This window comes from Bufo gargarizans, chromosome 2 (genome assembly GCF_014858855.1).
Source record: "Bufo gargarizans isolate SCDJY-AF-19 chromosome 2, ASM1485885v1, whole genome shotgun sequence".
NCBI classification, from domain to species: Eukaryota; Metazoa; Chordata; class Amphibia; order Anura; family Bufonidae; genus Bufo; species Bufo gargarizans.
Window position 1 is genome coordinate 544,938,039 of NC_058081.1, and position 26,667 is coordinate 544,964,705.

A 26,667-nucleotide genomic window follows, 5' to 3' on the forward strand; every position below is an offset into this window, starting at 1 on the left:
TACATGCCTGTATAGTTACTTTAGAAGTTGTATTCTGGTGAAAGGTCCTCTTTAAGTTGTTGCTGATTGAGCTGGTACAGCTCCTGCCCCCCCTCCCCACCCCCCAGAAGCCATGGTAGTGGAACATGAGAGCAGAGGGGCCCCCCGATCAGAACTGCGTGAAGATGGGCGATGGCGCACATAGGCAGCGGACAACTGACTACATAGGATGTGTCTATAGTAGTTCAGTTTGTCCTCCTTCTCACCCGGTGGAAAAAATTTCCCCATTTTGGACCGGTAGCAAGGGTCTAACATGGTGGAGAGCCAGTAGTCATCTCTCTGCCGAATGGTGACAATTTGGCTGTCACTACGAAAGCAAGTGAGCATGCATTGGGTCATTTGCGCAAATGACTCAGAGGGACTCCCTGCTTCCATCTCCAATGCATACTGCCACAGTGTGTCTGGGTCATCTGCCTCGTCTTCCTCATCACCCTGTAGTTCCCCCAGCTGCTCCTGCTCCTCCTCTCCTGTCACCTGTGTAGAAAAAAAACACCCATTTCCCTACACATTGCTTGTGCTCGAATTTCCTCCTCCTCCTCCTCCTCCTCCTCCTCCTCTAGATCAGCCCCTACAGGGCTCATGTGGCCATTAGATGTAGTCACCACATCTCCTGTCCATTGGCCAGCCAGATTTAGCAGCATTTGCTCCAGGACATGAATCAGTGGAATTACGTTGTTCATCCCATAGTCCTGGAGAATGACAAATAAAGTGGCCTACTCAAAGGGATCGAGAAAACGTCAGGTGTCATGCTTGAGCTGCCACTGACTAACATCGAAGTTACACAGGGGAGTACCTCTGTCCACCTGTATCATCAAGAAATCATAGACTCTAGATTGTATATTAAATAACAGCGTACAATGTCAATCAGCTGCTTCTAAGGCCACCAGGATATTGTCATGCATTAAATGAGGCATGGACTTGGGGGGCAGGGATGTAATATTACCACTTTATAAAGTGTTGGTGCGGCCTCATCTGGAATATGCAGTTCAATTCTGGTCACCAGTCCATAGGGACGCACTGCAGCTGGAAAAAGTACAGAGAAGAGCGACTAAACTAATAAGGGGCCTGGAGGGTCTTAGTTATGAAGAAAGATTAAAATAATTAAATGTATTAAGTCTTGAGAAGAGACGTGTAAGGGGGGACATGATGAAACTATGCAAATATATAAAAAGCTTCTTTACTGTAAGAACTGTGAATCCTTGGAAAAGACTTCCTCAGGACGTGGTCACAGCAGGAACAGTGGACAGTTTTAAAAAGGGTTTAGATGAATTCTTAAAAGTAAACAACATTAATGCTTATGAAAATGTGTAGAAATCGGAGTCTTACTTCCTTCTGGGATTTGCGTCCCCACCTATCCCTTGGTTGAACTTGAGGGACTTATGTCTTTTTTCAACCGTATTAACTATGAGATTTAGCACCCTGCCTAATCTTATTACCTGATTATAGATCAAACTTACTTCAAGGGTCGTATGCGCTACACTGTGGCTAGTTAGTTTAAAGGGATCCTGTCACATTGAAAATGCTGTGCAAAGAAAGAGTTAAACCAGCACCTCCAAACTATTTTTAAAGAGAATTCAGGTGCACGCTACCATGACTGCAATGCAAAAACAAACCATGACTACAAGTAGCAGCACACTGCTTTAGACACAAAGTCACATGCAAACATTGAAAACAAGAATAAATGTAAACTGCATTACTGCTATACTCACTATATTTATTAATAGCTCAGCCATGCCTCTCCTGGTCTCATAGCTGAATTCTACATTGCCCAGGAATTTGTAGGCCAAAAGCCCAGACTGTTGGTGTAGGTCCTGTCTGGTGGAAACCACCTTGTCGCTGGTAGATGGGCCCCACATATTCTTGATAAAAAATGTGCACAAACAGATTCTAATATTCATACAGTAAGTATAGTAGTAATGCAGTTTACATTTATTCTTGTTTTCCATTTTTGCATGTGGATTTGTGCATAAAGCAGTGTGCTGCTACTTGTAGTCCCTGTCTGTTTTTATGTTGAAATTTCTGTCCAATCTGCAGCATGTTATAGAGCAGAAGTAGCTGAGCAGATTGATATATAGTTTTGTGTGAAAAGGCTCAGAGTTAGGCTCAGGTAAGGTCCCATTCATTTTAATACGGCAGCAAAAGATGTACACAGCACATTGTGTGCTGTCCGCATCAGTAGTTCCGTTCCACGGCTCCGGTGTGGTCAGCCATGAGCGGCCGTAACGCACATGGCCGGTATCTGTGTTTTGTGGATCCACAATTTGCGGACTGCAAATCACTACGGCCGTCTGAATGAGCCCTAACTTCTATTTCATTAACTTACTGTAAATTTCGCTTTTTCCATGCCTAGAAATCCTGCTAAGTGACTGTCAGCTATTTCTGAATGCATGGTCAGACAGGGAAAGCATTAGTGGGCCTGTCCAAGTGACTCCCATGCAAAGAAAAAGCAGAAAATCAAATGAATGAAATATATAATTTACTGATTCTTTTCACACAAAACTAAATATCAGTCTGCTCAGCTCCTCCTGCTCTATAACATACAGCTGATTGGACTGCATGTTCAGTATGACAGGTTTCTTTTACAGGGCATCTGTCAGCAGATTTGTATCTAGAAATGTGCTCCTGGCAGATGAAGATATTTGTGTTGGTCCCATGTCCACATGTGCCTGTATTGCTGAGAAAAATTATATTTTAATATATGCAAATGAGCCTCTAGGAGCAATGGGGGCATTGCTGTTACACCTAGAAGCTCTGCGCTTTCTGCAACTGCTGCGCCCTCAGCACTTTGTGTGATTGCATTTACACTGCCTGGCCCTGTCAATCAAAGCGCAGTGGACGCAGCTTGGTCAAGTGGAAACAAAAAACGCATTTCTCTCTTGGTTTTGTAGGTGTTATTTCTATGGTATTCACTATATGCAAAACATGACATAACAAGCTTAGGCTACTTTCACATTAGTGTCTTTGCCGGCTCCGGCAGGGTTCATCAAAAACGCTTCCGTATTACTGATAATACAACCATCTGCATCCGTTATGAATGGATCCAGTTGTATTATCTTTAATATTGCCAAGACAGATCCGTCATGAACTCCATTGAAAGTCAATAGGGGATGGATCCGTTTTCTATTGTGGCAGGTTGTGGCAGAGAAAACGGATCGATCCCCACTGACTTGCATTAGAGGTCATGCCGGATCCGTCTTGCTCCGCATCCCAGGACAGAAAGCAAACTACAACATGTTGCGGTTTGCTCTCTGGAACGGCATTTTGGAGCATTCCGTTCTGTTCAGTTGAGTTTTGTCACTATTGACAATGAATGGTGACATTTATTTTACACGTTTTTTTTTTGTTTTTTTTTTACTTTTATCTGTATTTTATTAATATTTGATTTTATTATTTTTGAAAATTGGTTTATTACTTATTTTTTTAAATATATTTTTGCCACATATCTCCCCCAAGAGGTCTTAAAAAGACAGTTGGGGGGACAGTGAACACTCTAATTTTGCACTTTTTTTAAATTTTATTTGAATGTTATTATTTTTTCTTAATTTTTTATTTTTTTTCAATACAGTCTTGATCAAAAGTTTAAGACCACTTGAAAAATGGCAAAAAATCATATTTAGTATGGCTGGATCTTAACAAGGTTCCAAGTAGAGCGGACAAAACATTTTTTGAGCATTCAATTTAATGAAAACAACAAATAAACTGAAACAGGCTGTTTTTCAGCTGATCAAAAGTTTAGGACCACACCTCCAAAAAAATAAATAAACCCCCACAAAACAGGAATCAAACTTCCAAACATGAACTCAGTAATGAGTAGCTCCGTCGTTATTGTTGTTAACATCAAAAATTTGTTTTGGCATGCTTGATGCAAGCGCTTCAATGAGGTGAGTGGGAACATTTCTCCAAGTGGTGAAGACGGCCACACGAAGGCCATCTACTGTCTGGAACTGTTGTCCATTTTTGTAAACTTCCTTTGCCATCCATCCCCAAAGGTTCTCAATTGGATTTAGATCAGGGGAACACGCAGGATGGGCCAAAAGAGTGATGTTATTCTCCTGGAAGAAGTCCCTTGTCCTGCGGCATTGTGTACTGTAGTGTTGTCCTGTTGAAAAACCCAACAACGAGGGCCCTCAGTCATGAGGAATGTTCTCTGCAACATCTGGACATAGCCAGCGGCCGTTTGACGCCCCTGCACTTCCTGAAACTCCATTGTTCCACTGAAGGAAAAAGCACCCCATACCATTATGGCGCCCCCTCCACTGTGGCGCATAGAAAACATCTTAGGTGGGATCTGCTTGTCATGCCAGTAATGTTGGAAACCATCAGGACCATCAAGGTTAAATTTTTTCTTATCAGAAAATCAAACTTTCTTCCATATTTGAATGTCCCATTTTTGGTGCTCTCTTGCAAAGTCCAAACGAGCAGTTCTGTGGCGTTCAAGGAGACGAGGTCTTTGAAGAAGTTTTTTGTTTTTGAAGCCCTTCAGTCTCAGATGCCGTCTGATGGTTATTGGGCTGCAGTCAGGACCAGTAAGGGCCTTAATTTGGGTCGAGGACCGTCCAGTGTCTTGACGGACAGCCAATTGGATCGTCCGGCTCAGTGCTGGTGAAATTTTTTGGGGTCTTCCACTTGACTTTTTTGTTCCATAACCCTCATGTCACGGATGGTGTTACAGAAAACTAGAAGACACAAATGAAGATCCGACTGACTTGATCCAAAACTAAGGAACAATAGGGCAAGCCATGTAAGAGCCCTAGCTCTCTCCCTTACTGCTCAGCCCATGCAAAAATCTCAGTGGTAGAAAATTGCATACCCTCGTTCCTCGACTGTATGACACCTGAACACCCTATAATAGTGAGGGGACATGACCACCGGCTCCCTACACTAAATACGGAGGGAGTCAGGCTCACCTAGGATCAAGCCCACAGGCAAACAGAAATAAAGAAAACAGACTTATCTTGTGGATGCAGCAGTAACAGCTTCTAGCATCAGCACACTCCAGGAAGTTGTATAAACCGCAAAGTGATGCAGTATGGGAGGGGATTTAAAGGGATGCAATCAGTGCAACTAGATGACAGCTGAGAGAGGGAAACGAGATGACAAAACAAAAGCAAAATAAAAGAACCTCAGGCAGGAGGTTCTGAAGAACGTCTGTCAGAGCTTCTCAGATGTCTGGCGGTGACACCTCAGGATCATTTAACAAATTCCAAATGACTGTCTTACTGTGTCCCACCTCAGCAGCGATGGTGCGCTGTGAGAGCCCCCGGCTATGCAGTTCAACAACCCAACCACGTTCAAAAAGGGAAAGTTTTTTTGCCTTTGCCATCACAACGTGTGACTACCTGACAGAAAATGACGATGAATCCACTTCTTTGCACAGATTTGGCCTTTTAAAGGCATGTGGTCCTAAAATTTGGATCAGCTGAAAAACAGCCTTGTTGCATGTTGAAGCTCTACTTGGAACCTTGTTAAATATCCAACAATGTAAAATATGATTTTTTGCCATTTTTCAAGTGGTCTTAAACTTTTGATCAGGACAGTATATCTTTGCCACATAATATTTCCCCAAGAGGACTTTTTTTATTTTATTTGTAATTTATTATATTTCTTATTTTATTGTGTTTTTCAATTTCTTTTTATAATTTTTAACTTAGAATATTTTTTCTATATTAATTTGTCCCTAAGATGTCGCTGAAAGACCTTTTGGTCTTTCAGTGGCTTTCTTTTTTAGACTTTTTTTTTTTTTGCACGATTTCCAGAGGAACCGTAGTTACAGGGAAAACCAGTCTACTGACCCTGCAGCTCTGCGCTCCTCTGCCCCCAAGACATCTGGCGGGCATGTGATCGCTGGGTCCAAACTGCTTAGCACTCATTGAGAGCTATGTCACCTATCAGAGGAGAAGGCAGAAGCGCTGATAAACTGAGACTTCTGCATTCTCCTCGGTTCCGTGCTGTCACTTACAGCGGGGGACCCGTCCTGTTCTTGCTAGAGAACAGGAGCAGGAGATAAAATTGTGTGCCATCACATGATCAGCCTCGTTTATACACAGCAGGGAGGGGGGATCAAAACTTGGCTCTGGGCGCCACATGTGACCCGCAGGCTGTGGATTGTGCACCCCTGTTTTAAATGGTTGTCCATTTGCCCTGGGAAAATTCTGTCCAACTGCTTATTCCCTTTGAAGTTTGAGTCATGTCATTTGGCTATTTTTTGCCCAGCTTTCGTTTAACACATGCTAAATAAAATATGTCTAATTAAAATAGAGGGGATCCTTCTCTATGATGTCTATATGATTTATGATGTCCATGCAGAGCTTTAAAGGGAACCTGACACCATGAAAATGCAGAGCAATCTGTAAGTCTCATTTTATAGAGCAGCAGTTGCTTAGTAGGTTCTTATATAGTTTTATGGAAAAATATTCAATCTAACTTGTAATTTATTCATTTTAAACTCTGCTCATTCTGAGCTTAGCAGTTATGTAGGTGGTCCTAATATGTAACTGACAGTCTACCAGCATTCTGTGCATACAGAGCCATAAAGTATTGTGAAACACCTTTTACTCATTGAAGTCAGTTGTTTTATTCAGTCCCATTGCCACAGATGTATAAAATCCATGCCCCCAGTCTTTACAGACCATTGTGAAAGAATGACTTATTCTAAATAGCTCACTGAATTCCAGTGTAGCACTGTAACAGTATTCCAGCGTTGCAACAAGCCAGATTGTGAAATTTCTTCTCTCCTAGATATTTCACGGTCGACTGCGCAGCCTCCCTCCATTCATTTCAATGGGGCTGCCGAAAATAGCCGAGTGCTGGCTCAACTATTTCCGTCTGCCCCATAGAAATGAAAGGTATCAGGGGCCGCGCGTTCTTAGTGCGCTCCCTTTCACTTGTATGGAGGAAACCCGGGGTTCTCCAGCCACAGCTCTCCCCGCTTTGTTCTCCTTGTAGATGAGAGTCCCAGAGGTGGGACCCACACCTATTTGACAATGGGGGCATATCCTAGCGATATGCACTATTGTATGTGATGGGAATACCCCTTTAATTCCAGGGAAGGGATATCTTAATGCTTTTGAACAATTGTATGTTTGGGGAAGGTTGTTTTCTTTTCCAGCATGACCGCCCCAGTGCACAAAGCAAGGTCCATAAAGTTGAACATATTCCAAAATCTTATAGAAAGCCTTTCCAGAAGAATGGAGGTTGTTTGTTTTCTTTGCAAAAGGGTGACCACCTCCATATTAATGCCTATGGATATAGAATGGGATGCCACAAAAGCTCCTTTAGGTGTAATGTGTAGGTGTCTTTCACTGCGTTAGACCACTCATGTCACTCCAAAGCTTAGAATGAGCTGAGATTTAAATAAAGAAATCTTTTCTCATGAAACTATATATCAATCTGCTCAGCTCCTCCTGCTCTATAAAATGCTGCCTGCAGATTGCACTGCATTTTCATGGTGACAGGCAGTGGAATACATAGAAAAGTAAGGGCCCCATAGCAAGGATCAAACCAGGCCCCCCACACAGGACAGAAGGTTTCTGCCTAAACCCTTTTCAATTACCCTTGAGTCCTTTTTCCACTGCCTCATTTGCTAAAAGCTGTTCCTTTTGAGGGTAGAGTCCTGACCAAGTTTTCACCTCCAGTAGAAGAGGAGATAATCCCAACTATGACTGGGCCCCCTCTTGCCCTGGGCCCCATAGCAGTCGCATGGTCTTCTGCTATGGTAGTTACGCCCCTGGTGACAGGTTCCCTTTAAGAGTCAAGTTTTAATCAAGGACCATGTGACTATATAAATAAACATTTTAGCACATGGCATGCATCCAGGTTATTCCCCTTTATTTGCACATGTATTACACAGATGTTTGTTCCATGATCAGATACTGTATATCTTTCTTAAACCTTTGTATAGTTTTTCTGCTTGTGTTTTTCCTGACTGATATAATCAAACTCAAAATACAACTCAGAAAACACAATTTCAGCAGCTTTAGTCCTAATTTAATTGTGAAAAGACTGTTTAGTAGGTAGAGCCAATTGTATAATTAGGTTGTTGTTTTCTTCGTCATATAACTTAGATGTCCTGACAGCATACTAACAATGGCTTACAAAACTGTGCGGTGCAATCGCTTCTTAAAAAGATGTTACGCGCTATTTATATGATGTCCAATGAATTCAAAGTCTACATTATACATTGTTCTGATATTACCTAATAACATATGGAGTGCTTAAGGGTGTTCCTAGAGACAAAAATCCCCAAAACATACAGAAGGAAACCACAAATTGAGGCCTAGTTCACACGAATGTATGGCTTTTATAGTTTTTTGCGGTCAGTTTTTCACGGATCCGTTGTTCCGTCTTTGAGTTCCGTTGTGTTTCCGTTTCCTTTCCGTCTTTCCTTTCCGTTTTTCCGTATGCCATGTACAGTATACAGTAATTACATAGAAAAAATTGGGCTGGGCATAACATTTTCAATAGATGGTTCAGAAAAAAACTGAACGGATACGGAAGACATACGGATGCATTTCCGTATGTGTTCCGTTTTTTTTTTTTGCTGACCCATTGACTTGAATGGAGCCACGAAACGTGATTTGCGGACAAATATAGGACATGTTCTATCTTTCAACGGAACAGAAAAACGGAAATACGGAAATGGAATGCATACGGAGGACATTCTGTTTTTTTTTGCGGAACCATTGAAATGAATGGTTCCGTATACGGACCATATACGGAACACAAAAAAAAAGGCCCGTACACTCGCAAAAAAACTTGTGTGAACTAGGCCTGACACTGCTTGTTTGGGATGGAAGGCAGGGAATAGAATTGCAGGTCTATGTCTTCATTAGGAGGCTATAAAAACATAAAGTAAAGAGCTGGTGGCACAAGTCATTCCATGGTGGTTAGCAGTGTAATCAGCATCTCATGGTCAATGATGCCTAGTGGTTAGTAGTACTTTCCATTTGTAAGCCTCAGTAGCTTGATATTTCATAATCTTAAAGGGACAGTGACAGGCCCAATAAGCATAATTAGCTGTACATATGCATGCACAGGTCTTCTAATGTGCATTAAAAACATATAAGTCTAACCCCTGTCCACCTTATAAATACAGCAAACTGATGTTTTATAACCTGAAGTAATCGCTTTTCTTTCTGCCCAAGGGGCGGCGTTTCAGCGTTACTTCTGCCCAGCCAGCCGCGCCCCAACTGCCGTTTTGAAGCGCCGCCCAGCTCATCAATATTCACTTCGCTGGGCGGCTTCTGCTGTCCCCGACGTTCCGAGATCCAGCGCATGCCCAATAGAAAGCTATGGGTGCCGGGCGCATGCGCAGAAGTTGAAGGTGAGTCCGATGCCCATAGCTTTGTATTGGGCATGCTCTGGATCTCGGAACGTCAGGGACAGCAGAAGCCGTCCAGCGAAGTGAATATTGATGAGATGGGCGGCGCTTCAAAGCGGCGGTTGGGGCGAGGCTGGCTGGGCGCAAGTGAAGCTGAAACGCCGCCCCTTGGGCAGAAAGAAAAGCGATTACTTCAGGTTATAAAACATCAGTTTGCTGTATTTATAAGGTGGACAGGGGGTATACTTATATGTTTTTAATACACATTAGAAGACATGTGTAGTCATATATATATATATATATATATATATATATATATAGCTAAATATGCTTATTGGGCCTGTCAGTGTCCCTTTAAGGTCCTGGGAATTGTAAAAGAAGTCCATCTAGTATACCTATTGCATTTGGCGAGTTCATATTAGATAGCCAGGATGGACACAGTGTTGCTCTGGGGTCAAATACAACTTCTAATGCTTCCTGTACACTTTCAGATTTTTAGCAGGCATTCTGATTTAGTTTTTGAAGTCAAAACCAGATGTGGATCGTAAAGAGATCAATAAGATAGAGAAAGAATGAAAGGCAGATTCTACTCCTCTTTTGAGAATCCTTACCTGGTTTTAGCTTCACAACTGCATAAAAAAACTGAACAAACCCTGATCAAGACCTGAACATGTACAGACGGCCTTAGAGTGGCTACTGAGTCCCAAACAAACAAGTGTCTTGGATTTTGGAGTGCAGTCCTTGATTCCTGGCGCTCTGTCAGAACTCAACATTTCTATCATCCTTTTTGCCCAATTTGTCTTTTCCAATGCTGATCTCAGACTGCAGGGGTTGGTATTTGAATAGCTACTCTGTGGCTATTTAAATATAAGATTCTGTTAGTAGAGTAGAGAGCATTGCAGGAACATAGGGTGCCTTGGATGGGTAATTTCCATCATGGTACTTTGAGTGAGCATGGTTGTAGTAGTATCTAGTTTTTGGCCATTGCTATGTGATTGGAACAATTTTATGGACCATATTAGATATCTGGCACAATAGTCTGATAGTCGGTGGCAACACTATTTGATCAATAACATTTCATGAGTACAACAATGAGTAACATCTGCAAGCTGGCATGGATGAGTAGTAGTTACTGTGTGGCTGTAGTATAGGAGCAGTCAGCTGTTTAGAATACTGCATGTGTGTCATTGACATCACACAGTTGTCATCATAATAATGATATTTATAATTATATTTATAATTAATATTTTTAGGATGAGAGGTGTGGTAAGCATGATGGAGAGTGGAGGTTAAATCTGATAAACATTCTATTGCCGTGCTTTCATGACTGTGGCTTGTGAAAGGAAGAAATACATTATTGTGGCTTCCCATAGTCATGTTCCTTATTATGATGACATTCACACCTGTCATTTGGCATGAGTGACTTCCCAAATATTGCCATATAGACTACACTTGACAACAACCAAAAAATATCTAGCACACAAGATTGAGTTTTAGATTTCAAAAATGGCAAAAAGGCTTGATATCTGTTGTTGAGAAGACAAAAGTTAGTAGTGTATAGCCACTAGAGATGAGCGAAGTTATGGGAAATCTGATTCGGCTGCTTCGTCACAAAGCACATTGCTTTGTTCATCACTGATCGTGGGGATAAAAAATAATACTCACCTTATCCATTTGAGTGCGAAAAGGCCGCTGCGGCCATCTTGATTGAAGACTCAGCATGAAATCTCACACGGCGTCTAAGGTGGTCACGAGACTTTGCGTGGGATCTTCAATCAAGCTGACCATGGTACCCTCTTCACACTCAAATGGATGAGGTAAGTACTTTTTTTTGTTTTTAAGCCATTTCAGGGGAAATTAATTTTTTACAACGAAAAACAAGGAAATTTGGTTTAGCGGCGAATTGAATTTTCCCTGAAATTCGGATCGAAGTCCACTTTGGATACTTCGATTTGCTCAACACTAATGGCCAATTCTATGAACCTAATAGATAATGGCCCAATGAGACTGCCTGATGTTCTGGCAGCATAAAAGATAATTGGCCTTAAATCATCCAGTTTAATAGGGGCATTAGGGTCCTTTTACAAGGGAAGGTAAATTTGTAAAAACAAGCACAGATCGATTATATAGTTTTAACGGTCAAAAGACATGTATCTGTATGTAACAATAAATGTAACTTTTTTCATAAATTTTAATTGCTTTACTTTCTTTTGTCTTCATTTCTAGCGAATAGCCGTTGCCTTTATACACAAGGGAGTATAAGAGCAACAAAATTATCATTTTTAGTTCACCAAAAAAGATTGGGTCAGCAAGAAACATGCAGATTCTATTATCAATGCATGTTTAATGTGGCCAAAGTTCGGAAACATAAGCCCAATATAACATTTTGTACACAATAAATGTCTCATGTAAAAAAAAAAACTGAACAAACCCTTATCAAGACCTGAACATGTACAGACGGCCTTAGAGTGGCCACTGAGTGCCAAACAAACAAGTGTCTTGGATTTTGGAGTGCAGTCCTTCATTCCTGGCACTTTGTCAGAACTCAACATTTCTACCATCCTTTTTGCCCAATGCTGATCTCAGACTGCAACGGTTGGTATTTGAATAGCTACTCTGTGGCTATTCAAATATAAGATCCTGTTAGTAGAGTAGACAGCATTGCAGGAACATAGGGTAGATAATGATATTGTTTTATAGGGGTACTGAGGGTTGCTCATTTTTTTTATGTGCCTTGGATGGGCAATTTCCATCATGGTACTTTGAATGAGCATAGTTGTAGTAGTATCTAGTTTTTGGCCATTGCTATGTGATTGGAACAATTTTATGGATCATATTTGATATCTGGCACAATAGTCTGATAGTCGGTGGCAACACTATTTGATCAATAACATTTAAAACTTGGAACAGTGGAGAATCTTCACAGGAGAAAGAAAGTTCTGCCAAATTTACACAGAGGGTTCTATGACTAAACATTCCAGAAGAACTAAAAGGAATCTGTCACCAGGAAATTCACTGTTGTGTATGAAAATGATTAATTAAGTGCACTAAGCGCAGGCCCTGGCCACTCTGTGCACCCTTACTCCTCTTACATCCTCTGCCAGCATCTACCTTTCCTTCTTTACTCACAGGACCAGGCGAAATAACTATGCTGGAACCTGGTTTCAGTCAAGCAATTTCCTTGGTGCACTTAAAGGTGTTAACTGATGATCTAACCTCTGAATAATTCACCATTATCTGATCGGTGATGGTTCAACACCGGGACTGCCTGATGTTCCTGTGAGCTCCACGGCTTACTCACTGCTTACCCTAGGCCAGAGATGTCATGACCATCGGTCACGTGGCCTAGGTGCAGCTCAGCCCTTTTTAGGTGAATGGAGCTGAGCTGTGATACCAAGCATGGGCGCTATACAATGTATGGTGCTTTTCTTGACCACTTAGGGAGCATACTACCGGGGGCATTATTAGGTGAAGTCCAGGCGGCATGCTGACGTTAGACCGGGCTTGGTGCTGTGGCCCACATCTTACCTCCTAAGGTGGACAGAATGTGTCAGCTATTGATGGCCACCACAGAGGGACAGCTTCTGGGGAAGTATTTTGTGTTGCACTATGGTATTGATGACCTCGCTTACTTGTTTTGGCCCTTACTTCTGTCAGCTTTGGACCTACTGACAACATGAGAGCCATTTTTATATTTTTTTATTTTTTTCTCAGGGCCACTACAGGGAGTGCAGAATTATTAGGCAAGTTGTATTTTTGAGGATTAATTTTATTATTGAACAACAACCATGTTCTCAATGAACCCAAAAAACTCATTAATATCAAAGCTGAATATTTTTGGAAGTAGTTTTTAGTTTGTTTTTAGTTTTAGCTATTTTAGGGGGATATCTGTGTGTGCAGGTGACTATTACTGTACATAATTATTAGGCAACTTAACAAAAAACTAATATATACCCATTTCAATTATTTATTTTTACCAGTGAAACCAATATAACATCTCAACATTCACAAATATACATTTCTGACATTCAAAAACAAAACAAAAACAAATCAGTGACCAATATAGCCACCTTTCTTTGCAAGGACACTCAAAAGCCTGCCATCCATGGATTCTGTCAGTGTTTTGATCTGTTCACCATCAACATTGCGTGCAGCAGCAACCACAGCCTCCCAGACACTGTTCAGAGAGGTGTACTGTTTTCCCTCCTTGTAAATCTCACATTTGATGATGGACCACAGGTTCTCAATGGGGTTCAGATCAGGTGAACAAGGAGGCCATGTCATTAGATTTTCTTCTTTTATACCCTTTCTTGCCAGCCACGCTGTGGAGTACTTGGACGCGTGTGATGGAGCATTGTCCTGCATGAAAATCATGTTTTTCTTACCTTGCAGACTTCTTCCTGTACCACTGCTTGAAGAAGGTGTCTTCCAGAAACTGGCAGTAGGACTGGGAGTTGAACTTGACTCCATCCTCAACCCAAAAAGGCCCCACAAGCTCATCTTTGATGATACCAGCCCAAACCAGTACTCCACCTCCACCTTGCTGGCGTCTGAGTCGGACTGGAGCTCTCTGCCCTTTACCAATCCAGCCATCTGGCCCATCAAGACTCACTCTCATTTCATCAGTCCATAAAACCTTAGAAAAATCAGTCTTGAGATATTTCTTGGCCCAGTCTTGACGTTTCAGCTTGTGTGTCTTGTTCAGTGGTGGTCGTCTTTCAGCCTTTCTTACCTTGGCCATGTCTCTGAGTATTGCACACCTTGTGCTTTTGGGCACTCCAGTGATGTTGCAGCTCTGAAATATGGCCAAACTGGGGGCAAGTGGCATCTTGGCAGCTGCATGCTTGACTTTTCTCAGTTCATGGGCAGTTATTTTGCGCCTTGGTTTTTCCACACGCTTCTTGCGACCCTGTTGACTATTTTGAATGAAACGCTTGATTGTTCGATGATCACGCTTCAGAAGCTTTGCAATTTTAAGAGTGCTGCATCCCTCTGCAAGATATCTCACTATTTTGGCCTTTTCTGAGCCTGTCAAGTCCTTCTTTTGACCCATTTTGCCAAAGGAAAGGAAGTTGCCTAATAATTATGCACACCTGATATAGGGTGTTGATGTCATTAGACCACACCCCTTCTCATTACAGAGATGCACATCACCTAATATGCTTAATTGGTAGTAGGCTTTCGATCCTATACAGCTTGGAGTAAGACAACATGCATAAAGAGGATGATGTGGTCAAAATACTCATTTGCTTAATAATTCTGCACGTAGTGTATAAGTTTCCAGTCCACCTCTGTATGCATCAGCGGGACCATCTGTAATTTAGAACTACAAACTATATCTAAAATATGTCTAATATATCCAGGTTTGCAGTGAAAGCTGTTTGAAATGACTACTTAAAATAGCATAAGTGATCTGCTGGGTTGTGGTTATCTCAATGATGACCAGTATATATGAATTGGAGTTGGAATTCAAGACTTAACAAAGGAAATGTTGGCTGGGTGGTCTTTCCAAATAGGTAGCCTTTTGGAGAGATTTCACTGTATCTAATATTTCTGTTACAGTACAATAAGATTCTCAGTAAAGAATGGGTTAATCCCTAACATAATGTAGTGTTTTTCTTTCAGGTCATTGCTGTTGTGATGGACATATTCACAGATCCAGATATTTTCTTGGACATGTATGAAGCTGCTACACGACGCATGGTTCCTGTATACATAATCCTAAGTTTAGGTCACCTGTCTTCATTTATTCATATGCTGGAAACAACTGGAATCAATGTTAGATTCACAGAGGTACACATTTACCGTATTCATTACTTCTGCAGTTATTTTTTATAACTAATCAGTTGGACTTTAGATGATTTCCTAAATATTTGACAGAGGTGAAACATTCTGTTGAATTTAGAATCATTTGTGATACTGTAGCGGACAGTAAAATGAAAATATTTATTGCAAATTTTCTAGTGACAAAACTTTGCCTTCAATCATACATAGCAGAAATTAGAAGTCTACTGTTGATGACACGTGAGTTTTTGGTCTTGATGCTTGATGAAAATCTCAGAATTATCATTTAATGCCGCTCCTTTCAGCCTCCTCTACTGATCTGCTGCTGCACTCAGCAGTCACATTTTTTCCCCTGCTCAAACTTTTGAAGGCCTCCAAATCCTCTTGCCATCCTCCTGTTAGCTACTATTCAGGTTGTTATAAGGATATCCTCCCCTATTGCTGTGGACCTGAGCAATAAGGCCCATGTTGTCCTATTACTCTGCAAAGGTGTTTATTATTCCAGTTGAGTTTGGAATTGACCCATCTTGTTTAGTGAACACATCTTCTCTAATTGCTGCCATCCCTTAGGGTACTTTCACACTAGCGTTAACGTTTTCCGGTATAGAGTTCCGTTATAGGGGCTCAATACCGGAAACAAATGCTTCAGTTTTATCCTAATGCATTCTGAATAGTATGCATCAGGATGTCTTCCATTCTGTCCCTTTTTACGGTATTTGGCCGGAGAAAATACCGCAGCATATTCCGGAACACTTGCCGGAATGCCGGATCTGGCATTAATTTCCATTGAAATGCATTAATTACGGATCCAGTACCATGTGTTCAAGAAATTGCCGCATTGACGGATCCAGTTTTCCGATCTGCGCATGCGCAGACCATTAAAAATGTGAAAAAAATAAATACCGGATCCGTTTTTCCCAGATGACACCGGAGAGATGAATCCAGTATTTCAATGCATTTGTCAGACGGATCCGCATCCGGATCTGGAAACAAATGATCTCCGTTTACATGCGGATTTCCGGATCCATCAGGCAGTTCTGGCAAGGGAACTGCCTGACGGATTCGTCTAACGCTAGTGTGAAAATACCCTTACTGATTACAATTTCTGCCTGTTGCTTTGTACATCTGTGATAATCAATGTCTCCAGTCAATCTATATGGCAGAAGCTGCTAACACAGTGTACTCCAGGAGTAGAATTCTGAGGATTCACTGTGGGAAAGTCAATACCACCTTGAGGTGGTTTTAGGGTGAAGAACACACAATCCCATAGACTCTGCACCCTGCTTTATGCCTACATTAAACCTGTAAGTCAACTAGTGGTCCATACCGACTTCTGCAGACATTGTGGCACACTGTTTGTGTTGGACTCTTCTACTCTGCCATGGATTGATATAAATCTGTAAAAACTGGAAATGGAAGACCACTGACAAGTACAGTGTTATCAGCTTCATGTTGGAATATGAGGCCCAGTTGTGCATCTTTACATCCTTGGATTTTTGCTGATCTGGAGTGTGATTTTACAAATGTAAAGAGATCTCCAAACATTCGCTAGTAGAAAGTCTAGAGCTCCTGGTAATCAAAATTCATGGTATTCCCAAAATACATAGCCTGATGATCCTTTGACAGAACATCCAACAACAACAAAAATCGCTGTTTGAGGGAGCCTTGGAACGTCTGCAATGTATAGCAAAGAATGCTATATTTTGATTTATTACTACATTTATTCAAAGTACAAAATCATCCACAATACATATCACCCATGAGGAATACTAAAGATCTTTAAACTGTATCATTGATTGCACCAGCATTAGGAGTAATAAGTACCACCAAAACTTTGCAGAAATATCTTATACATTGCTTTGAGGAAGCCTTTACTTATTTTAGGTCCTGTTAAATCAGTTTTGGCTCAAATGAGGACTTTTACCCCTTTAAAGGGGTATTCCAGCACATTAAAATGCTGCCCCATGGCCTGCAAATGGTTAAAAAATAAACCATCCTATACCTACCCGAGCAGCATTCCTAGCTATTTTTTGTTATGTCGGCAGCAGGAAGTAAAAAATGGCAGTCACGGGGGATCGGCAAGTTGAGTATTAGTATTATTTTTTTAACCATTTGCAGGCCATGGGCAGAATTTTTAACATGCTGGAATACCTGTTTAATTATGTTTCTGGTAAGCCATGCATATGTATCCAAGCATAGTCTTGCTGCAGAAATCAGCTGTACATTAGGGTCAACCTATTGACCAATGTCTCTGTTCCAGGATTCATGGCTCTTCATGGTAAGGCTGAGTTCACATCAGTCTTCAGCCTTTCCGTTCTGCTGCTCCATTATAAGAGCAGGAGAACGGAAAGGATGGGTTTGACACATAACTGAGCCGAACGGAGCCTACAGACCCCATAGACTATAATGCGGTCAGTTAGGTTTCCGCTCAGAAGAAGATTTTTGAAGCAGAGACAAAAGTTGTGCACGCAGGACTTTTGTCTCCACTTCTAAAATCTTCCTCTGGGGTCCGTAGGCTCCGTTCAGCTCAGTTATGTGCCAAATCCGTCCTTTCGCTTTCGGAGAAGAATGGAAAGGATGATGTGAACTCAGCCTTACTTCAATAATAGCAATTTCACTTTCTCCTTAGGCAGCAAAGGATTCTTGAACAAATACACAGGCACCTGTTTGCATAATGTTCCTCCTGTGAAATGCTGTATTTGTATAAATAGGAGTTTTTGCAATGATAAGTATTCATTGGTAGGATGACTTGGAAAGATTCTTAGCTGTTCTTAAACTGGGCATACATTTTAGATGTACATTTTAGCTATTACTCCCGACCTCCATACTCATGCACACAGCTCAACCAAGCATGCAGCTGCGCTCAATAGGCAGATGGAAATAATTCCCTGTCAGACAGTCTTGCCTTATCTCTCTGGAGAAAAATAATTGAGATATTAAAAGCCAACATACTGGAGCTTTCTCTCCCCTGACATCTGTCAGGGTAGAGTTGGCACACCCTCATATGCACATTGAATTCAATGGTGATCCAGTCCAACTGAAATCAGAGATTCTGTCCAATATTCTTCTAATGTGTATGGCCACCTAAAATGGTTTATTTCCATCTCGGTTCAGCGGCCCGCAGGGGAGGCAAGAGATTAAGAAGATCGTAGAGTTGGCTGCGGCATGGATGGTGGTAATAGTACTCATGGTAGCAATCCTTGTCTCTGAGCCAGTATACAATGAATGTACTTTCTGGTTGGGGGCCTCCTGCTCGGTGGCAGTTGGGTGCTGGGTGTTGCTGGGTGTCACCAACTTACCTGTCCGGTTTCCAGTGCTGCGGTCTGGGGCTGTGGTGTGGTCATGCCCTGTGATAGGCGCTTCCGCGCCTTGCCCCCCATGACGTGCCGCCTAGCCATGCCCCCTAGTGATTTGAGCACGTCCATAGCTATGAATGCTCACTCTGTTCCCCCCGCAGTGAACACACACTGAGGGAAATTAGTTGTTATAAGGGTTAGGTGTGCTTAGTTATAATGCACGCTGAATGAGTGGCCAGCCTGTCCATGTTTGGGCAACTGGTGTTCTGGTTCAGTAGGGCACCAGGTCCCTGGACCTATCAGGTTTTGATCTAGGAACTTGGTGCTCTATTTAAATCCCCTGCTAGCAATACATTATTGCCACATAGGTTTGACTCCCTAGCTGTGCTCTCGGTCCTCTTCTGTGTGCTTTTGGATTGCTATATTATTATTGACCTCTGCTTGCCTTTGACCACTCTCTCTGTCTCGTGATTTGGTACTGTGTCTCCCATCTGGTTCTGACTTTGGCTTGATTATTCTGACTACCCTCTGTTTTCTAAAGTGATACTGCATTGTCTGCCTGGTTGCATCCCATTCCTGTATGACTCCGTCTCTATGTTGTTTCGTCTGTGTGTGTGTCTGTCTTGCACTTAGTAGAGTAGTGTCTGTAAACCAGTTGTGGACTTGAAGCTTACGGATTGCATTGCAAGTAGGCAGGGAAAGCGGGCTGGGTTCCAGTTAGGGCTCACAGTCTTTGTGTTCTTGCCTACTGTGCCAACACTGGGTTTTTGGGTGCAAGGCAGGGCTGTCTGGACATGGCTCTATGCAATGTTATGGTAGCATAGGTGAGGATTCAGTGCAATAATAAGGCAAGTTTTAGGTTAAAACAAGTCAACTGCATTTTACTGAAAAACTCAACAGATGGTACACACGGGTACTTGCAAAAGTAGGCACAGTCTTACCAGGTTTCATAGACAGTTTTCCAAAGGCTGCATATTGGAAAGAATATGCAATGAGATGGTTCTCTCAGAGTCCAGTTAATCTAAACAATCTTCCCAATTTGGCCAAGTGGCGCAATTTCTCTCATTCTCTCTATTTTCAAGGTCAATTAGTATTTCTGCAATACCCAACTGTGGGGTGTAGTCCTCTAACAGACAGCTCCTCTGTTTCCTTAGTATAGTAGGGGAACCTAAAGCTTCTAACCTCCACCAAATCCAGTGAAGTCCATAGACAATATACATGCATTACCTTCATTGACTTTTTGTCCATGCACTGTCCCTTGAAATGGCCACTAACCCTTCTGTTAGGTTCAACGCTTCTCACCCCAAGAGGCCTGCAATTGTTCAGCTCTCATAAGACTGCTGGGTCTCAGCTGCTTCTCTCTCTGCTGCTTCCCCTTACCACCCCACACTGCACTCTTTACAACTTCCAGCCCACACCCATCAACAGCCTCTAAGGCGCCAGAACATGTAACTCCTTCTCCCTATATATAGCCTTTGAGCCTTTGAGATACAAAGTGCATATTAAAGACACATTAACCCTCTTTGGCAATAAACCAGCAGGTCACTGCATCAATTTTTTTTTGTCTGAGATTGGAATGACCCTTTTAAGTAGCAGCCTGGTTTGGCTGGAGTTAGGAAACGGCAGAGCAGGCTGTGCTACACTGTTACCGTTGGTCCTATCGTATGGCAGGGAGTAAAAGATTATTGTAAACTACAATAAGCCATAACCTACCACTCAGGGAGAGTTGCCACTCCAGTCGGATCCTGTGGCTTTCCAAGTATCTAACAAATTCAATGATGATGAACGAGCTTGTCTTGAATTTCTCACTGGAATGGATGTCACTGAGAGATCTTCAACTGATGTCTCCGTGGATCCATTCATTGGTGGAGTTAGATCCACCTTCTGCCCCCCCATGCCCGCCGGGAGTAGCATTGATATCTTCCAATATCAAGTTATGAGGGATATCAGAGCGGTGATATATTCCACTGCCCAACCCAACATCAGTATAGAGGAACATAAAGCCTTACAGTGGCTCCGTTCCCAGGAAGATATAATAGTGAAACCGGCGGACAAGGGGGGAAATGTTGTTCTCATGTCTAGATCATTTTATGTTAATGAAGCCTTTAGACAATTGGGTGATACCTGCGTCTATGAAAGGATACGGGGGGATCCCCTGCCTAGTACCCAGCAGTTGTTGCAATCCCTCGTCAAAAGATACGTGGAGGTTGGTTTCTTACCCAGAAACATGTTGGACAAACTTGTCCCGTTATCTCCGGCCAAGCCATCTTGGTATTTTCTCCCAAAGGTCCATAAGTCGCTGAGCCACCCCCGGGGTGTCCTATCGTCGCGGGGATTGGCTCAGTGACTGAGCCTTTATCCAAGTATGTGGATTGGCTTCTGAGACCTGTACTCAGTAGTGCCCCTGCCTATCTCAGGGATACCAATGATTTTTTGTTGGCCCTGAAAGAAATCTGTTGGCAGAAGGATTACCAATTGGTATCCCTCGATGTGGAGAGCCTCTACACCCGCATCCCTCATGATGCCGGTGTTGAGGCGATCCTGGACATCGTGGTGAACCTGGGTAAAAGCCCTGTATATTGTGAATTTATTGGGGAGGCGCTGAAGTTCATTTTAACGAACAACGTATTCCAGTTCGGTAACGAGTGGTTCAGACAAAAGCTGGGTACGGCTATGGGGACCCCCGTCTCCTGCACTTTTGCTAATATGTACCTTGCCAGACTAGAGGACAGATATGTTTATTCTGTCAATAATCCATTTCTTTCTAAATTAAAAACGTACCTACGTTTTGTAGATGATGTGTTTATAGTCTGGGAAGGTACAGAAGAGGAGTGCAATGAATTTGTTAACTATTTGAACAAAAACGACATGGGTATGACCTTTACTCTTAACTTCAGAGGAAATAGGTTAGAATTCCTGGATGTGGCTGTCCTGGTGGAAGGCGACGAGTTGGTCACAGAGGGCTTTCGAAAGCCCACGGCGACCAACTCCTTGCTCCACCACGACAGCTTCCACCCACGGAGCGTCAAAAAAGCCGTACCATACGGACAGTTCATTAGACTGAGACGCATAAACAGCAAAGACAGTGGCTACCATAGACAGGCAGATGATCTTAAACAGCGCTTAGTAAAAAGGGGTTACCCTGAAGAAGCACTAAGTAGAGATATGGAAAGAGTAGAGGAAAATTTCTCACAGGATAGTCTTTTGAAGAGTGGTAACCAGAAAAAAGATTGTGTTGACCAGATCAAGGGTGCTAGATTTGCGTTCTCCTTCAAATACAGTCCCATGGCTGATCGTATTCGATCAGTCATATTTAAGAATTGGGATGTTTTGAGGAGGGACGCAACTCTGAATGAGCTGACAGGACAGAGACCCCTGATCTCCTTTAGAAGGAGTCACACTGTCAAAGACAAACTAGTTAGGAGTAGACTCCAAACAGATAAGAGCAAGAATTGGCTCAAAAGTAACCTTCCAAAAGGCAACTATAGGTGTGGAAACTGTTCACTGTGCACTAATAATTCCCAGAAAAAGAGTATTGAATTTGCTGGTATTCAACACACAGTCAATACCTTCATTAACTGTCGGAGTACTTATGTAGTATACTTATTATTGTGCACATGTGGACGTTTTTACATCAGTAAAACTATTAGATGTCTTTTTGAACGAGTGAGGGAACACTTCAATTCCATCAAGACAGGGAAAGGATGTCCCAGGTTCATAGAACACATCAGAAGTGCTCACGATGGTGATACTAGTTGTATTTCCTTCTCTGGCTTGGAAACCGTGTCCACCCCTCTGCAGGGGGGAGACAGACACCGCCTCCTCCTGCAGAGAGAGGCTAAGTGGATATTGCGTACACAAGCCTTAGGGGAACTCGGACTCAATGACAGGAATGATCTAAGCCCCTTTTTGTAATGCCCTAGTACATAGAATTTTATTGCTCAGTGTGTCTACGTTCCTTGGCTATTACACTTATATTGTTTTTATATGTATCCCGTCTCAGTCATCTCCTTTATGCGGACGCAATCCGACTTGTTAATTTCCATGACAACGGCCTGCGTCAGCATTTAAAAGGAGCGATGCGCAAGCACGCATTGACGCACAGCCAGAAGAAGCGCATGTATCGCGAAACAGCCGCCGCTGTTTAATGCGTGCTTCTGAATTGGCCGCCCCCTGCCTGATGTAATTTTGGATCAATAAAGCTGCAGATTTTTTTGACTACACACGGGTGAGTGCCGCTGCTTTTGTTCCGTTCTATATTACTTCTATTTCGCATCTTACGTGCACAGCTGAGCACCTCCGATCGTGTGTGTCCTCTCCAGCCACGTACAGCGCTTGATTCATGTGCGCTCAGCCGGAGTAGTGGTGCCGCCCCCTACTTCACTTGTTACTATTTTGAGTTAATCTCTCACAAAGCCCAAGTACGTTTTACATGTTTAAAGACTCTATACAGAATTCTCAACTTATTTTTGTCTAATCGGTTCCAGACTTTCCTTAGATTTTGCCATATACACTAGGTCTTCTTATGCAGAGCTTATGGTGACTATCACTGTAAGGAGACAGTTCAGAAGCCTTTTAGTGTAATAAATATGCTAAAGTAGGTGACATTGGAAAGAGATCAAGTGCTATTTTATAGCATTATACAGTATTTCCCTGACATGATATTGTTCCTGCTTTTACAGTATTTTTTTTTTTTTTTTGGCAGAATATTCGTGTAAGGGTCATTTCTGGATGCACATTTAGTAGTCGAAAATTAAAGCAAGTAACAGGAGTGCTGAAAGAGAAATTTCTGCTGGTGGATTGCAATACTGTAATTACTGGAACATATAGGTAAGAAAAAAAACTTGATCCACAATGGTCAGTCCTTTTTTCCCCCCACTGCACCTGTCATTGGTGAGAATTAAAGGGGTTAAGCCATAATTGATGTAAAAAATGAAAATCAGACATCATATAGTACATGACAATTCCCTTCTAACAAAGCTAGAACCAGTTGTGCCCCACACATTGGTCCAGAGATTTTCACATTCATTGCTCCAATTGCTTTGCTAGATTATCAGCCTGGCAGCTCAGGGGGTGTATCCTTTCTTCTGTAGCTCTATCCCTATAACTTGGGTTGAGTGAATCGAAGAATCCAAAGTGGACTTTGATCCGAATTTCTGGAAAAATTTTATTTGCCGCAAAGCTGAATTCCCCATACTTTGTGGTAATTAATACATTTTCCCTGAAATGGCGTTGAAAAAAAACATACTTACCTCAACCATTTGAGTGCACAGAGGTTGCCACGGCTATCTTGAGCGAAGCTACTGCGCAAAAGTCCGTACGTCATGACATATGAGGTCACCACTTCGGCCAGTGATCATGATCATCATGCACCGCGCAAGATTTTATACGGTGTCTTCAATCAAGATGGCTGTAGTGGCCTCTTCACTCTCAAATGGACGAGGTGGGTATTATTATTTTTTCTACCGGATTAATCCCTGAAAGCCCTTGTCAGAAGATGAATGCGGCAACTGAGGGGTTCAATGACGGGGAAGAAGGGGGGCAGCGAATTAGCCATTCCCCCTCATTGCGCCCGTTACTTACAAAGAAATGTGCTTTGTTACAAAGTAATTTGTCGCAAATCGGATTTCTTTGTGAAATGTATCGAAGCAGCTCAATCAAATTTTTCTAAACTTCGCTCAACGCTACCTGTAACTACCATAACATACAGTTGTAAGAAAAAGTATGTGACCCCTTTGGAATGATATGTATTTCTGCACAAATTGGTCATAAATGTGATCTGATCTTCATCTAAGTCACAACAATAGACAATCACAGTCTGCTTAAACTAATAACACACAAAGAATTAAACGTTACCATGTTTTTATTGAACACACCATGTAAACATTCACAGTGCAAGTGGAAAAAGTATGTGAACCCCTAGACTAATGACATCTCCAAGAGCTAATTGGAGTTAGGTGTCAGCCAATTGGAGTCCAATCAATAAGATAAGATTGGAGTTGTTGGTCACAGCTTCCCTGCGCTATAAAAACACACACCAGTTCTGGGTTTGCTTTTCACAAGAAGCATTGCCTGATATGAATGATGCCTTGCACAAAAGAGCTATCAGAAGACCTACTATTAAGAATTGTTGACTTGCATAAAGCTGGAAAGGGTTATAAAAGTATCTCCAAAAGCCTTGCTGTTCATCAGTCCACGGTAAGACAAATTGTCTATAAATAGAGAAAGTTCAGCACTGCTGCTACTCTCCCTAGGAGTGGCCGTCCTGTAAAGATGACTGCAAGAGCACAGTGCAGACTGCTCAATGAGGTGAAGAAGAATCCTAGAGTGTCAGCTAAAGACTTACAAAAGTCTCTGGCATATGCTAACATCCCTGTTAGCAAATCTACGATATGTAAAACACTAAACAAGAATCGATTTCATGGGAGGATACCACAAAGAAAGCCACTGCTGTCCCAAAAAAACATTGCTGCACGTTTACAGTTTGCACAAGAGCACCTGGATGTTCCACAGCAGTACTGGCAAAATATTCTGTGGACAGATGAAACCAAAGTTGAGTTGTTTGGAAGAAATGTGTGTGGAGAAAAAGAGGCACAGCACATCAACATCAAAACCTCATCCCAACTGTGAAGTATGGTGGTGGGGGCATCATGGTTTGGGGCTGATTTGCTGCGTCAGGGCCTGGACAGATTGCTATCATCGAAGGAAAAATGAATTCCCAAGTGTATCAAGACATTTTGCAGGAGAACTTAAGGCCATCTGTCCACCAGCTGAAGCTTAACAGAGGATGGATGTTGCAACAGGACAACGACCCAAAGCATAGAAGTAAATCAACAACAGAATGGCTTAAACAGAAGAAAATACACCTTCTGGAGTGGCCCAGTCAGAGTACTGACCTCAACCCGATTGAGATGCTGTGGCATGACCTCAAGAAAGCGATTCACACCAGACATCCCAAGAATATTGCTGAACTGAAACAGTTCTGTAAAGAGGAATGGTCAAGAATTACTCCTGACCGTTGTGCACGTCTGATCTGCAACTACAGGAAACGTTTGGTTGAAGTTATTGCTGCCAAAGGAGTTCAACCAGTTATTAAATCCAAGGGTTCACATACTTTTTCCACCTGCACTGTAAATGTTTACATGGTGTGTTCAATAGAAACATGGTAACATTTAATTATTTGTGTGTTATTAGTTTAAGCAGACTGTGATTGTCTATTGTTGTGACTTAGATGAAGATCAGATCACATTTTATGACCAATTTGTGCAGAAATCCATATCATTCCAAAGGGTTCACATACTTTTTCTTGCAACTGTATAACTGGTGGCAGTTGAAGTTTTAAACTGAGCATCTTCGACCGGCTCTGTGACACGGACAAAAGATACATTTTACTGAATAACTCAGTAGCTATTCTAAATTTTTTATTAAATACAATTATAAAAGTATTCAGATCTGGGTGCTGGTTTGAAAAATGTAGAATATGTTTTGTGACACAACCCCTTTATGATACCCATACATCTTCAATAGCGATTAGTCACTCGTTTGGCTGAAAGCTACATTATCTTTCCTGACTCCCCCATGCTCATAAAGGAACGCTGCTGCTAGATTCTTTAGTCTCCTGGGAGATCAAAGGATGAGGTGCTGATATTTATGCACCCTGATCCTTCTTTCCTCTAATATCATACACATTAGATTGTCAACTGATCTTGCCAAAAACTGCGGGTTGGCTGGCAATAGTCTAGTGTATATAAAGGGGAGGGGGTCCTTCCTGATAGTTTCCTGCTTAATTGGTGTGCGTAAATGGGCCTTTACTTAAATACAGATAACTATTTACTCACCAATTTAAATTTATATTGGTTAGAAGTGCATGTGTGTAAATGTAGCCTTTGTGAGTCAGCTACATGTACTACAGGGTAACAAAGATCTCTGTTATATTTGTTATTGATTGGAATTTTAATGGCCAGTTTAGATATGTCAATACAGTCCATTTATTTCAAAGTGAATGAAACAATTATTAATGAAAAATCAGTATAACTATCATCTATCTTTATTAGAAAATGATTGTGTACACATAAAAGCCATCACTACAGCTAAAAGTTTGCATTTTCCAATACATTTGAACTTATGTCGGCAAAAGATAATTGTACTAATGGAAATGTCTATCACTTTCTTGTAAACCTCTTTAACACCACCAATTGATTAATTCCCAGTTACTGCATTCTATAACTC

The 26,667-nt window shown here is 41.9% G+C and overlaps 1 protein-coding gene across 1 annotated transcript in view; it reads left to right on the top strand.

Annotated features, from left to right (window-relative positions):
* The window catches only part of FAM83E (family with sequence similarity 83 member E), a 94,095-nt gene that overhangs the window by 34,189 nt on the left and 33,239 nt on the right, over positions 1 to 26,667 (top strand). The window contains exons 3-4 of the mRNA XM_044278083.1: positions 14,984 to 15,151; positions 23,144 to 23,268. Of these exons, the coding sequence (XP_044134018.1) occupies positions 14,984 to 15,151; positions 23,144 to 23,268 (293 nt within the window). The remainder of the gene's footprint in view (positions 1 to 14,983; positions 15,152 to 23,143; positions 23,269 to 26,667) is intronic.